The 15,449-nt window shown below is 41.0% G+C and overlaps 1 protein-coding gene across 4 annotated transcripts in view; it reads left to right on the top strand.

Moving 5' to 3' along the window:
* PCNT (pericentrin) overlaps window positions 1–15,449 on the top strand; it is a 102,874-nt gene that overhangs the window by 75,014 nt on the left and 12,411 nt on the right. For 3 of the 4 annotated variants that reach the window (XR_774296.1, XM_010566971.1, XM_010566972.1), the window contains exons 41-49: window positions 394–548; window positions 5,955–6,152; window positions 6,429–6,602; window positions 7,229–7,424; window positions 8,101–8,314; window positions 9,027–9,177; window positions 10,816–11,529; window positions 12,253–12,533; window positions 13,259–13,361. Coding sequence is in view for 3 of the 4 variants with exons in the window: in XM_010566971.1 (XP_010565273.1) it covers window positions 394–548; window positions 5,955–6,152; window positions 6,429–6,602; window positions 7,229–7,424; window positions 8,101–8,314; window positions 9,027–9,177; window positions 10,816–11,529; window positions 12,253–12,533; window positions 13,259–13,361 (2,186 nt within the window). In the remaining variant the exon portion in view is untranslated. The remainder of the gene's footprint in view (window positions 1–393; window positions 549–5,954; window positions 6,153–6,428; window positions 6,603–7,228; window positions 7,425–8,100; window positions 8,315–9,026; window positions 9,178–10,815; window positions 11,530–12,252; window positions 12,534–13,258; window positions 13,362–15,449) is intronic. The other variant, XM_010566973.1, reaches the window with a different exon arrangement.

Here is a 15,449-nt window from a genome sequence, read left to right as displayed (position 1 = left end):
AATGTTATAATGTTTCCACTTTCTCCCATTTGCTTTTAATGTAGATCTTTTATTTGAAAGCTATGCCTTTCTCAGCTGGTTCTTTGTTTAGTAAGACTTGTATATTTGTGCTAGTGGAAGTCTGCTTTTACCTTTTCATCTTTATATACTGAAAAAAAGGCATGGGATTTTAGTGAGTCCCAACTTAACTACAAGACTTTCTCCCATGCTAAAGGCAATGTACAACCTTTTTACTTGTTTAAGTTAGTTGAGATCTCAACCAGCTAACTTCAGCTGACCCTGCATTCATACTAGCAGAAGAAATCATGGTTATTTTGCAAGCAGTTATGCTGGTTTGAAGTTCTTTTCATCTTTGTAACACTTGTGGGGGTGGGGGGCTATCTCTTTCTTCAGATACCAGCTCAAATTTGGCAGCAAAACTAAAGCAGGAGCTACAGACATCAGACCACCTAGATGCTAGTTTCATGGCTTATCTGCGGTATCGTGGACTATTTCCAGATATTATGGAATCAAAGAGAGAAAAGGAAATACTTTCACCACAGCTGAAGGTAATATATGATTAATATAAACTTACCAGCAAATTAAAACTGAAACAGCAAAAATGAACTACTGATATAAAATAGTTAGCTGCTCCCTTTACACTGTAAACTGTTCTGCAATGGTTTGAACTTCAAGTTGATTATGGTTCTTGAGTAATTTTTGCATCTTTCCTGTGACAAATTTACTGACATTTGTCTCGCTTGTACTTGCTAGAATTGAAAAAATTTTGCTAGGACAGCACTGATGATGTTCCGGAATGTGGTGGTACAAGGACTGATTGATCTGATGTATGGGTTTGTCTTGGAGGCTTTACAGAAAGCTGTTTCATAAATAAGCGTAGCTAGCTGACATTGTGCTCTCCTGCCTATTCTTATCATTGTGATATGATGGAGACCTGTGTAAACACCACTGCAAGGTGTGGAGGGATCTTTCAGGGTCAGTTCAAGGAGCATTAAGAATATACAGTAGACTGAGCAGCGATTGCTTCTTCTAGTCAGTAAGGCAAGTTTAAGAAAGTATATGCCTGGGACTCTGGTTTGGTGCTGCAGCTGAGTAAGCTCTCAGGCATTCCAGGAATTCCAGCAGGTGTAAGGGAGAAATTCAGTGCTCCAAATCATCTCATCTATGAGGCTGGTGAGAAGTACATGGGTAAGTGCAGTAGGCTACAGGGAGTTCGAATACTAGAAGAAACTTGAGTAATAAGAAACTGGAAGAAATATACTTCCTAGAAGGTGAACGCTGCCTCCTAAAATGTTTAGCAGATTCTTCCAGCTTGCTCAGCAAAATGAAGGAACATCTGTGCAATGAAGGAAGGCTATGCAAGGGGATGGTAAGCCTGAATTCAAACTCAAGCTGACACAAGTAACTCATGAGATGGAGACTGGACCTTCATCTCTCCTCAAGGCAGAAAGAAGAACCTTCCCCCATTCTCTGAAGTGCACCTTCATAACAGACATGATGCTCTGGGGTTGGACAATGAAGAGCATGTTGAGTAAACTGACATGATCCAAGAAAAGAAACCATGCAAAGTTGAAGCAACCAATTGCATTAGAACCAATGCCACCAGAAAAGCATGTGAAATATTAGCAATTGGAGATTCCTTAGTAAGAGGCACTGAAGCACCCATTTTTCATCCAGACAATTTCTTTAGAGAAGTTTGCTGCTGTCATGGTTTAACCCCAGCGAGCAGCTAAACACCACACAGCTGCTCACTCACTGCCCTTCCTCCTGCAGTGGGATGGGGGAGGAAATCAGGAAAAGAAGTAAAACTTGTGGGTTGAGATAAGAATGGTTTAATAGAACAGAAAAGAAGAAACTAATAATGATAATAATAGCACTAATAAAATGACAACAGTAATAATAAAAGGACTGGAATATACAAATGATGCACAGTGCAGTTGCTCACCACCTGCTGATCGATGCCCAGTTAGTCCCCGAGCAGTGATCCCCCCCGCCCCTACCCCCCCAGTTTATATACTGGGCATGACATCACATGGCATGGAATACCCCTTTGGCTACTTTGGGTCAGCTGCCCTGGCTGTGTCCTCTCCCAGCTTCTTGTGTCTCTCCAGCCTGCTTGCTGGCTGGGCATGAGAAGCTGAAAAATCCTTGACTTTAGTCTAAACACTACTTAGCAACAACTGAAAACATCAGTGTGTTATCAACATTCTTCTCATACCTAACTCACAACCAGCACTGTACCAGCTACTAGGAAGACAATTAACTATCCCAGCTGAAACCAGGACAGCTGCCTACCAGGTGCTTGTATTCGTGACATCACTGAAAGGCTGCCAAGCCTGGTGAACCCTACAGATTATTGTCTGCTCCATGTAAAGTCTAACAATACTGTAACAAGGCAATTTGGAACCATCAAAAGAGACTATATATCCCTCTGATGAATGTTAAAAGGATTGGGATCACAGGTGGTATTCTCCTCTATCCTCCCAGTCAGAGGAAGGGGTCCAGGAGGGAGGACATGAACAGGTGAATGCCTGGCTGTGTAGCTGATGCTGTACTAAAGGTTTTGGTTTCTGTGATCATGGATGTACATTTGAGAAGCTGCATCTGTTGGGAGCTGATGGAATTCACCTGACCAAGTGGGACAAGAGTGTCTTTACCAATAAGCTGGCCAAACCTATAAGGAGAGCTTTAAATTAGACTTGGCGGAAGAAGAGGATGGAGTTTTGAGCAACAGAGAAGAGCCAGGGGCTGCTGATGTATTAGGAACCAACAGGGAAGCACCTATGAAATGCCTCAAAGAAACTGGGCCTTGTTCCTCCAAAAAGGTGACACAGTTGACAACCCAAGTGAAGTGCCTCTATACCAATGTACATATAGCATGGGTAACAAACAGGAGGAGTTGGGAGTCACAGTGCAGCTGGAAAGCTACAGTCTAATTGCTATCACTGAAACTTAGTGGGACAAATCACACAATTGCAGTGATGCAATTGACAGTTATAAACTGTTCAGAAGAGACAGGTAAGGAAGGAGAAACAGCTGTTTCTCTCTCTCTAAAAAAAAAAATTATAAAGGATTAATAGTACAGAGCAGTCTTTGAAAAACAGTAGAGTCAGGATGCAACCTTTCAGTTGTTTAAGGGATTTGTGGATGGGACTCCCTGGGAAACTGCCCTCAGGGATGAAGGAGCAGAACAGAGCTGGCAGCTATCTAAGGACATCTTTCCTAGGGTGCCAGAGCTTTTGGTTCCCATGTGTAAGAAATCAGGCAAGGAAGGCAGGAAACAAGCATGGCTGGGTAAGGACCCCCTGATCGAACTGAATTGTAAGAAGGAAATGCGCAGGCAGTGGAACCAGGGATATGTAACCTGGGAAGAATATAGGGACACTGCCTGGATGTGTAGGAATGGGATCTGGAAAGCTAAGGCACAATTGGAGGGGAATTTGGCAAGGAATATATGCAAGTTTGTAGATGACACCAAGCTGAGTGGTGCAGTTGATTCACCTGAGGGAAGGGATGCCATCCAGAGGCACCTGGACAGGCTGGAGGAATGGGCCCATGTGAACCTCATGAGGTTCAACAAGGCCAAGTGCAAGGTTGTCGTGGTTTCAGCCCAGCCGGTAACAAAGGACCACGCGGCCGCTCGCTCACTCCTCCCGCCCCCCTCCGGTGGGATGGGGGGGAAGACGGAGGAGAGAAAAAAAACAAACCTGGAACCTCGAGGGTTGAGATAAAGGCAGTTTACTGGAACAACACAAAGAAATTGCAACAACAACAACGGTACTAATGAAAAAGTATACAAAAAGTGATGCACAGTGCAACTGCTCACCACCCGGGACCCGACGGTCTGCCACTTCCCCCACCGAAAAGAAAAGCCCACCCCCCGGCCCGCTCCCCCTTTATATACTGAGCATGATGTCACATGGTATGGAATAGCTCCTTGGCCAGTTCAGGTCAGCTGCCCCGGCTATGCCCCCCACCTCCCAGGTTCCTGTAAAAATTAACTCTATCCCAGCTGAACCCAGGACAAAGGTCTTGCACCTGGGTCAGGGCAAGCCAGATATCAACACAGGCTGGGCGATGGAGGCATTGAGAGCAGCCCTGCCAGGAAGGACTTGGGTGTACTGGTGGATGAAAAGCTGGACATGAACCAGCAATGTGCACTTGTAGCCTAGAAGGCCAACTGTATCCTGGGCTGCATCCAAAGCAGAGTGGCCAGCAGGTCAAGGGAGCAGGTTCAGCCCCTCTACTCTGCTCTGGTGAGACCCCACCTGCAGTACTGCATCCAGCTCTGGGGTCCTCAGCACAGGAAAGACATGGACCTGCTGGAGTGGGCCCAGAGGAGGCCACAAAAACAGTCAAAGGGATGGAACACCTCTCCTATGGAGAGAGGCTGAGGAAGTTGGGGTTGTTCAGCCTGGAGAAGAGAAGGCTCCAGGGAGACCTTATTGTGGCCTTTCAGTATATAAAAGAGGGTTATAAAAAAGATGGAGAGGGGCTTTTTACCAGGGCCTGCAGTGCCAAGAGAAGGAGCAACAGTTTTAAACTGAAGGAGGGTAGATTTAGATTGGACATAAGTAAGACATTCTTTACGATGAGGGTGGTGAGACACTGGAACAGGTTGCCCAGAGAAGCTGTGGATGCCCCATCCCTGGAAGTGTTCAGAATTAGGTTGGATGAGGCTTTGAGCAACCTGATGTAATGAAAGATGTCCCCATGCCTGTGGCAGGGGGGTTTGAGATGATCTTTAAAGGTCCCTTCCAACCCAAACTATTCTGTGATTCTGTATCTAAAAAAATTAATAATTCTCAAAAGCATAGTTTCATAGGCTTCATGGAAGAGGTGAATTTCATTTTATCTTAAGACAGAGGATTTTTTAATTTAGTTTCTTTTGTGGCTCATCAGTCTAGATTTTACTGGCTGCAAGATCTGAGTGCATGTTCCAGTACTGAATGTTTAGTTTGAACATTTTACTGTGCTTCTGTTGTTAATATTTACTAAAGGTTTTCATCGTGTGTCATTGGTTATGAAGTTACCGCTATTTTGTTTCCAGTGACAGAAAAGCAACTCAAGTTGGTTCAAAAGTTAAGTCACTCAAAAAAGTTCAAAGAAAGAATACCAAGAGTTAAAGAAAAGTACTCCATATTGTTGTTGTCGAAGTGAGTAGCAATGAGAAACAGCTCTGCATCGAGGCTGGGATATTTTTTTGATGAGATGTATGTAGAAAAGGACTTAAATCTAGTGACCTTCCTTGAAAAGAAACCAGGAAACATCTGTGCATGATGTAATAGTTTGTGAACAGGGAATTTATTTAAAAGAGATTATTTTGCCTGACAATGTCAGAGGAAACAATTTCCACTGTGTAAGTTATTAAGACTGATTATTTTGGGAGATGTTATTTGTACATAATCTGCTAAATTAAGCCAAGGTTGTCTAAACACGTAATTCAGTTTTCTGGCATCACTGGGGTTTAGTAACATGGCTTCAGACTTGATGGAATTTAATTTATTGCCAGAAAAGTTAGCTAAATAGTTTAGAAACAGCAAAGGTAAAATACAGTCCTTTGGCTTAATTGTATATTAGTATATTGATGTACACAGCAATAAGATGTGCTGGCTGAGGCTGCCATTTGTACTTAACCTTGTGAATGCAGTAATTAAGAATACAGTGGCTGCTGTATTCTTAAATATTGACCTCAGTTGTTAGGAGATAAAAATTCTTAGGTAACTCTTGGCTCACTCTATGTGTGTGTATGTGTATATGTGTATTCTTAGTTTATTAAGCTTACCAAGTAGCAGGGCAGACCTGCATGCCTTTATCTGTATCACAGCCTTGGACAGCTGCTGCCTTCTTTTTATTGTCTAGTGCTGTTCTATCCTACTCTCACACTGTCAGGATGCTGATGTCTCTTTCCTAATATTATGCCTTTTTTTTTTTTTTTTTTTTTTCCTTTTCAGACTGTGCTGAAGATGGTGTATGAGGAGAGCCGCAAAATACTGGCTTTGTCAGAATGTCCCTTTAGTTTTAGGGAGCTGAAAAATGTTCATCAGACCAGAGCAGCAATGGAGGGATGGCAGAAGGAGGGCTTAGCCTTGCTGGATGCTATACAGTCGCTGAAAGATTACCTAAGCAAGGTGGCAGATAGAGGAGATAAGGTATGACAATAAAAATACCCTTTAAAGCAAGGTAACCTGTTTTTTAGATATATAGAAATGTATATTGTTATGTAGCTAGTGTGTGTGTATGTGTATATATATGTATGAGGAGCAAGGGACTCTTTCCTTTCTGAGATTTGAACGGGCCTCTTTAAACACCTTTGGTCTGCTTAAATTAAAAGATAGGTATACTCTTACACAGTAGTGATATGAAAGACAGTGGGTTAGAGATTGAGAGAAATGCCATTTTAAAAAAATAAATATTATTTTTAACAGGAATTTTCAGGTATTGCTGCTGACTGGAGAGGAGAACTTCTGCAAGCAGTACAGAGTGTGTTTGAGAAGGAGAGAAATGTGTTGCAAATTGACTTGAAGTCTCACTTCTCCAATCCTGGGTCTGGTGATGAAGGTTCGTTAGTGGAAAAACTGGAGTATATCATGAAACAACAAGTAAGAAATCATCTTAAAGTGTTATGCTTATAAATCACTTCTTTTATTCCCTCATATTTTTTAAGGTTTTTCCAGTTTTATTACTTCCATTGTTAAATCTTATCTTGTGTGTTAATCCAGATTGTGTGGGATCAGTAGGTTTTTATAGTCTGTGTTTTGGTACCATTTTTTTCAAACTTTGTATGTTGTGTTACAAAACCTATTGGTTATTTTAGCTGGCATACAGAAGGATTGTGATAGCATAAAGGAAATGTCTGATGAAAAGGGAAGGAGGGGAAGAATTCTATCTAGAGCTTCACAGACCTCTCTTGCAAAGGGTATACATTGAGCTAACTCTGAATCTGGGATTTTTTGCTGATAATATTTAGTTTTTACGTTCCGAGCAGATGGTTTGTAGTAACTATTATGTATAAACTATTATTAATACCTATTATTCTATTTGGAAGCTAGTGATGTGGGGTTTTTCTTTGTTACTTAATGTTACTTAATGTTAATATGAAGCATGAACTTAGTCACTTGAAGTGCCTCTGTGTAAAACTTGTACTGCAAGGGTTTCTCTAGGGTTTATTTTTGTAGAAAATATGGGAATAGCCTTGTAGATTTAATAGGACTTTGTTCATTTTCAGGAGGAACAGAGGCAGATGGTTGTAGAGCACCTTTTCTCCTCAGACCGGAATAGCTTGCTCTCTGAAATACAGGACCTCCGAGCTCAGCTACGCATGACACATCTTCAGAACCAGGAGAAGCTACAGCAGTTACAGGAAACCCTTACCAATGCAGAAGATCATGGGAGCAAACAAGAACACCACCTTCGGAGGAAAGGTAGTAATCGCCAAGTTCTTGCTATCTGGTCTTCTATGTCAGCTCTTTCCTTTTTTGCCTAGAAGATAAAAGGCAAAAAAAGATTGTTTTGCAAAGAAGCAGATGCTGTACAATTATTCAGTTTTACTAATGCACTCAGGTTCCCTACAATTTTAGCAGAGGAAGGAATTCTAGGAATTCTTCCTTCTAATAGTAGTAGTTAAGAAAAATCTGTGAAAATCAAAGAGAAGTTTTAAAATAACCCAAAGCAATAGAACTGAAGGGTGACTCTGTTAAGTAGTGTGTATGTGTAGAAAACCTATCAAGGATAGTAAGATACCCTTGTTGGTTTTCAGGAAATTCTTTACATATATATATGTATATTTGCTAGGAAATGGATGGATTTGCTTAATGAAGTTTAGAATCCATTAGTAACAGGTTACAATATATTACAGTAGCTCTCAGTCTCACTTGGCTTTCTTGTTCTTCTCACTTTGCCTGATCCACTAGCAGCAGATCTGTAGCGTGTATGTGCATCTTTCTGCTGATTCAACTAATGTTTGAAAAGAAATGAATTCTCCAGACAAGAACACTTTAATACAGCTGATTTTTTTCCCCGTATTTGAACTAGTGTAAGTGATAACATAATGTCAAGTTCTCTGCAATACAAATAACTGTTAACATTTTCTTATCCTAGTTGAATTACTAGAATATAAGCTTCAGCAGGAAAAATCTATTGTGAGTGACTTACACAGCACCCTGTCTGAGGAGCAAAAGAGAGCCTCTGAAACATGTGATCTCTTGAATCAAGAAAAAGCTGCCCTGAAATCAGAGCTTTATGAAAGTAAGGAAGAGAATGAAAGGCTGCAGAAATCCCTAGAAGAGCTTCGGAGGGAAATAAGCCAGTTACGGTGAGAAGTAGATTTTTTTTTTTTTATTTATTAACAGGCCTGAAAGAGCTTTATACTCATTGGATCCACAAATGGCTTAGCACTTGGAAACACAAGGAAGAAAACTAACCTCTCTCACTTCTCATTGATATGTTAATTTTTCTTTACTAACTGCTTAAATCTATTTATTCTTCAATTCAGATTTGCATATTTACCTTTTCTGTAGCCTTGACTGAGAAGGTTGTGGAAACAAGTGCATATTGTATGGGTGTATTAAAAGTGAACAGACTAGATCCCTGTATCTCTGATGTACCCCATTCCTGCAGCTTTTGTCGTAGTCTTTTGGTTGGTACTTCTGTTTGCCTGTCATCTTGTGTGTGTTTTTTTTTCTTCCACCCCTTCTCCCTCCCACTTATTCCTAGTGTATGCCAATGTTTTTCTTTCCTCTCACAGGACAACAGTTATGCTCTGCCAGGATAGATAACTTCTCCCTATCTCTTAATTGTTACTGAATAGAGCAGTTCTAGCTTTGCTTGCAGGGAGGTAAATATTTTCAGATGCTAAATAGCTGTGACTTGAAAACTGACTCTCTTTAGAAGGAGCAGAGGCCACCTTAAAGAAACAAGTCAACAAGACTAATTTACAAAAAGTAACCCAAAATGTCTTGCTTGCATTGCTGGTGAAGGATGTTCTGTTCTGAACATAGATAGAAGTGTTGTTTTGAACATTGCAGTTTTGAATTGGAAAAAAAAGAAAAAGATTTGACAGCTGCACATGAAGACTTGCAGAGTGAACGTCTGAAGGAAACAGAGCTACGAGGTTTGTTTGAGGAACAACAGCTTCGGCATAAGAAAGCAGAAGGTGAAAAGACAAAGGCCTTGGAGGTAATGCCCTACATCTCAATGCTTCAGTTCACCTCCCTTGGTGCATGAAGTTAGCTTACAGGTTATTTTTGCAGTCCTTTTCATGTCCCATGTTTTTTTGTTTAATAACTGTTTAAAAAAACCCCAAACTTCTACTGAATGTGCAATGGCATTTACTTTGTTTTCATAGAATTAAAGCTTTCAGTTGCCCTCCTTAATTACACATACAGAAATAAGCAAAAACGCTTTCACATTTCACATTTTCACTAGTTTTGTACTGCCCTTTGCTGTGTAGGGAGAGCCAGATTCTACAATGATGTAACTGCACCCTTTATTTCAGAGCAAATGCGCTATGAGGATGTGATGTGTATGATCAACTGAGATTATAAAGAAAACCACCCAGTGATACATATGCTTGGCAGAGAGTAACTGGAGCCTTTCCAACGTAACATGTATTTTTGGAGGTTAACCAAAGTCTTTTTTTCCCCTTTATTCTAAATTGGACAGAAAATAAATGAACAGCTTTCTCTGATACTGTGATAGCAATGACTCAGTTCTTGTAAAAGGCCTACAGTGACTGGAAAAGGAAGAAGATTTAACATAAACCTTTTTTTTAAACTTAGAAACCAAAACCAAAATCTATCTGCCAACTCCAAACCAATCCTAGTTAAATGCCCTAAGTGAGGAAACACAATTCGGACTCTATTTCCTTGTAGTCTGGTCTCTCACATCACCTTTCTGGTAGGTGTTCAGGTTTGTGGGTGGGTTTTGTTTGTTGGGATTTTTGTTACTACTGGCATGGTAGGACATGGTGCCAACATCCTCCATCTTTTAAAAAAGCCAGTTGTGCAGGGAAGGCAGGGACCATCTTAGCCAAGGCAAAGAGAAAAGCGCAGGTGTAGTTGTGCGACAGATTATACCATTCACAGTTCACACTGCTGCAGTCTTGCATTCCCAAATTGTCCCTTGAAGACCTACTATAGAAAGCTGATGCCACTTAGCATCTGACCTGGCTTTCTAGGAGATCAGAGGAGAGGTGGTGCTGGCTGCGGGGGGTAGGGCAGACTCCCCTGCTAGGAGGACAGCGGCTCTGGCTGCTAGCTCTGACTGTCTGCAAGCTCCTTGGGACTGCCTTTTCAGTTGCTCCCTGTCCTTCTGAAGAAAGGCTGACTCCCAAAATGGATTTAGGGATGGATTATTTGTATCAGTCTGTGCTGTGTGCTTTGAAGAGAGGGACTGTAAAATCCAGAGGTTTTGCATCTACTCATACTGCTTAGATTTTTGGTTCTTTTTAAATCAACATGGGTTATTTCTGCTTCAGATGTCACTTATTAAGGTGATTGAGTGATGTAAAGAATAGTGATTTCCTAATGAGGGTCTTACTAATTGAAGAAAAAATAATGTACCGGAAGATATTTTAACATTATGATCTTTGGTTTTGTTACTTGGCGTCATGTTGCTAACAAGCATGCTTCTGGCACTTTTAATTAGAAAATTAAACTTGTACTTTTAAATTAAACTTTTTAATACCTGAACTACTCTAGTTCAGTCTTGAGTTTCTTCCTGGATAAAACAGGAGGTTGAAAATTGCCAAATGCCAGCCTGCCCCACAGATGTTTGTGCTGGATTATTAATATGTGTTTCCCCCCTTTTGAACAGGAGCTGCAGGCTGCCTTAGAGTTGCAGTCAGTGCAGAATAGCCAGCTGGCTGTATCCTTAGAGCATGAGCAAATGGTAAATGATAATCTCCGCAAGGAGCTTCAGATTGAGCACTCCCGCTGTGAAGCATTGCTGTCCCAGGAACAGACCAAACTGTCAGAGCTACAGAGAAATTTGGATGCTGAGAAAAATCGTTCGCTGGAGCTCCTGAACTCCTTGAATCACGAACGTGTTTTGACAGAACAGTTGAGCATGAGAGTGAAAGAAGGTGCTTGTCAGCACAGGGAGTCGCTGCTGGAACAAGCCTTTGTTCGAGAGCTCCAAGCCCAGCTGGAAGAGGAGAGGTCCCGAACTATAGAGCTAGCTGCTATTATTGAGAAAACACACCAGGCGACCATTCATTCCAAAAGGCAGCTAGAGGCCAAAGTACAGATGTGCTGCAAAGAAACCCAGAAGGAGAGAGAGGTTAGTGACAAATTGCGAGCTACGCTGGAATCTCTTCAGGGTCAAAAGCAAGAGGTACTCCGTTCCTTAGAGGCCCAGAAGGAAAGAGAGGCGAAGCTGAAAGCTGACTGGGAACAACTGCAGTCACTCTTCAAGACCATGAAAGAGCAAGATAAAAATAAGAAAGAGGAGAGAGAGAGAGAGCGAAAACAACAGCAACAAACAGAGCTAGAGAAACAGAAGGACTGGCAGAGAGATCAAGAGAGACTGGTGAGAATCCCTCTGCAAGTCTTGCCTTACATTGAAATAGCCACAAACTGGGATTTAACCCTGTGGATGGTGTTCTTTCATTGAAGTGTTTCCTTTTCTTAAACAAAGCATTCTGAAAAATGCATTAGATGAGCTCTTTTCCTGCATTTACCAAACACAGCTGTTTTCAGGGGTTTGTGCTTGGGTTTACTGTTGACAGAAGTTGATCCTTACATTTTTGCCTATGGTAGGAATTGCTGGTTGTTAACAGATGGAGAAGAATATGGTTTAACACAGAACGGAACCGAACTAGGTGTCATGTTATTGTCCTTATTTTGAGCTAGACTCCTGATTATGGTTTGCAGCAGTATCAATTTCACCCTTCTTGCTTCTCAGCTACTTCACTTTCATTAGAGGAGGAGGGAGGCTTTGCAAACTCTCTGGAGATTTGTCAGTCACTATGTCTGGAGATGGATGGAGAAAATGCCCACTCCAGGGTCATTAAATGGCTTCCTGGTGGCCCTGGAAGTCAGTATTATAAGCCTTCCCTTATAAGTGGTCTGTGAGTTAAGGAACACCAAGATGGGTATGCTAGTTAGGTGTGATGCTTTTATTTGCAGTCTGTGTGTATAAAAAAAAAAAAAAAACAAAAGCAAAAAACACTTATATGTGAGTATGTATATATATGTATGTGTGTGTATATGTATAAAATGCAATTAACTACTACTTATTCTGTTCAAATAGCAAAACTTGGAACGGCAACACCAGAGGGATGAACAAAGAATTAAAGAGCTGCAGGAAATACTGACAATATTAGAAGAAAGAGAAAGAAATCTCCCATCTCCAAATCATCAGCAAGTACTGTTGTGTACCTTAAACAAAGATCGAAATGCCAAACAGGCCATGACAAAAGAAAGTGAAAAACTGCATTTGCAACAGCAGCAACAACAGCTAGAGAAGATAAGACAGCAGTTGCTTTTTGTAGCTTTGCACCTGAATGAGTTCATATATAAAACCATAGATAAGTGAGTAGTTGTTTATAAAATAGTAGTTTTCTTTCTTTCAGTCCTGCTTCTGAACTTGTGTGGGTCATGGCTGAAAGCCCTGTGCTGAAGGGAGCGAGCGGTATATCTGTTTACAAGACTTAACCTTATGTGAAACCGTGATTACGTGGTGGCAGCAGACTCTGGTTGCAGCCATTCTCATTAGAATCTTGTGTGCCTGTGTTTGAACTAGATCTGTGAAGTGATCCTGCTTAAAAAGAACGACTCCAAAAAACCCACGAGGAAGAGTTGTTTGGTTGTTTGGCAACTGCAGCAGTCTGATTAGAGAGCAATCAAAAAAACAGGTTAATCAACACATCTGCAGGTTTAGAATGGGAAACTCCATTGAACATGGCAGGGAAAAGCTAGGGGACAGGAATGAGTGGCCAAGTAACAGTAATTTCTTACTTCTTTGGCAGCAGAGTAAAATACTAGTGATGTTTTGCTGCAGCCTGAATTAGCATCATAGAATTTCAGACTGGTATAAAATTCAGACTTCTGAATAAATCCTATGTGGTACTATTTAGAAATTCTACTCTTAAAATTTAACAAATCTTGCTAATTTCTGTGTGTATTTATAGTATTTTGTGTGATGAATAGTGCATAAGTACAGCCTCAAAAGGTCATCCAGTGGGGAGAAGGAATCAAATGTTCGTTAACATTACTACAAATCAACCTAATACTGAAAAAGTATTTCTGTTTAACAGAACAGCTAATGATTGGTCTGCATCAAATGATGAAGCTGTAGCGTCTTTACTGCAGACATTAAAGGAACTAAAATCAGATTTATTGTCTCCTCCTGCATCTCAGGTAAGGAAAACAGCATATATCTGTTGGTTATCAGTAAGGTGTTTTGTATTCCTTGGGTTTCAGTACACATACAAATTGATTGATTAATTGAAGGCCCCCCCCACCCCCTGTCCGTGTTTGGTAAACATGCTGAGGAAAATTGTGTTTTGCCTTGGGGATGGAAAAAAGATGTACTCTTGTACTCACGCTGTCATTACGTTAACATATTTTAGTATCAGACTCTTGCTTTTTTGTTGTATTGCAGTCTGCTTCTGACAGCATTCTTTTTCCTAGATATGTAATATGTCCAAGGATATCAAACCCTGGGATGTGTTGCTGCTGCTTCTGTATGCATCCAGAGACAGTTGGTTTTCAGCAAATTGTCAAGTAATTTTCAAAAAGTGCAACAGTGGTTTGTCATCTCAGGAGGGGTATTTTGACTGATGGCTGCAGTATTGCAAATATTTTATACAAGCCTAGGGATTATCAAAGACTGAGCTCAGGTCTATTGATACAAAAAATATCATAAAAACATAGCTTTTAGATTCCATCTTATTCACCAGATAACTTTGCTCTATCATTTATGTCTTTCTCCCATAATAAAGAAAGATCTTCAACCATATTTCAGCTAAAATTTGGGAATTTAGGGCTAACTAACAGTCTTGGCTCTTGTTTGATTCAGCCTCTCTCTATTCCCTCACCTGCTTGATAGCAAATCCCCAGAAAACACACCTTTGAGAGAGAGTTCAGATTGTCTGGTACACAAAGAGGCTTTTGTAATTTCTGTTGTTCTCACGTGCTCTGTAATACAAGTCTGATGCATAACAAGCTGGCATGGCATAGTGCAAGCTCTTCCTGTGTCTAACTGCGTACAAAACACAGTAAATGTTCTCCTTCTATCGCCTGTGCAGCCACTTGGGTGGTTGCCAAATGGATCACCTCCAGCCCTGAGGAGGGGGATGTAACCTCTTCCCAAGTACGTGTTCATCGAGTTATTTTGATTAAGGCTTCCTCTCACAAAGCTTTAGAGCCCTCTGCTGTGGACAAAATGCTCGGAGAGACTGGTGGGGGGGAACCAGACAACCTTATGGCTCTATTTAATTCTGACTTGTCAGAACTCCCTCCAGAGCGGAACTGTTTTTCTGGCTCAGCTCCCTCCAAGTTATTACTGTACTGGAAAAGAAAAAATAGTTTGGGTTGTTTGTTTTCCCTCTGATGCCATTAGGTCTTCTGCGTTAGAAACTCTGTTGCAAATACTTTTCACAACTTCTAGGTTTTCCAGGGCCTCATCACCATCAATTAGCAGGCCCCTTAACATTAAGCCAGTGAATGCCATGCAGAATAGCAGTCCATTCTCTTGTTGGACGAGACTTTGCAATTGCTTGCTCCAGGGACTATGACCACACTAAAATGAAGGGACTCAAGTTTTCTGACTTAAGTTTGGCTTAAAAAAAAGAGTTTAGTGAAGCACTCTAAAGACATACGCCTTTCTATAGCTTAGAGGGCAAAAACTCTTACCTTGATGTCCTTTTTTCTGTGGGCACAAATGGTCTCTCCTCTCTGCCCCCTTTTCAGGCTTTGATTTTTTTTTTTTCCCAGACTCACCTCCCATTTCAGTCTCCTCCCTGAATTTCTCCTTCCTCTAAGGTACTGACCACTTGCTCTGGAGACCAAAGGAATTTACTGCTGTTACCCCCTTGAGTTGTGATAACTTGGGGACTACTAGACAGGGAAACTGGCAAAATGCCAAAATGAAAAATCTGTGCCAAAATAAATATGGAGTCCACTGGTCAATCAAATGCCAACTGGTGCAGTAGTAATCAAGTGGGTAGATGGATCATGTAGAACTCATCAGATATTGCAAGTATCTGTTACTGCCTTCAAATTGAGCTTTTGTAGGTCTGTAAAATGCCTGGGATGGTGGGACCGTAGTCCTTATTGGGATGCTTGCTGAGGAGGCCAATATAAAGCAGCTTCCCTCCATTTCAGTATGGTACAGATGGGTTTTGTTTCCCTTGTTTGAACTATTTTTAATAATACTTACCTGAAGTGTGTTTTGTATCTGAATTCCTTATCTCTGCCCTTGTTCTCAAAATGCTCTTCTGACCC

Source organism: Haliaeetus leucocephalus, unplaced genomic scaffold (assembly GCF_000737465.1).
Source record: "Haliaeetus leucocephalus isolate CR32 unplaced genomic scaffold, Haliaeetus_leucocephalus-4.0 Scaffold223, whole genome shotgun sequence".
NCBI lineage: Eukaryota > Metazoa > Chordata > Aves > Accipitriformes > Accipitridae > Haliaeetus > Haliaeetus leucocephalus.
This window is presented reverse-complemented; position numbering and strand designations above follow the sequence as displayed.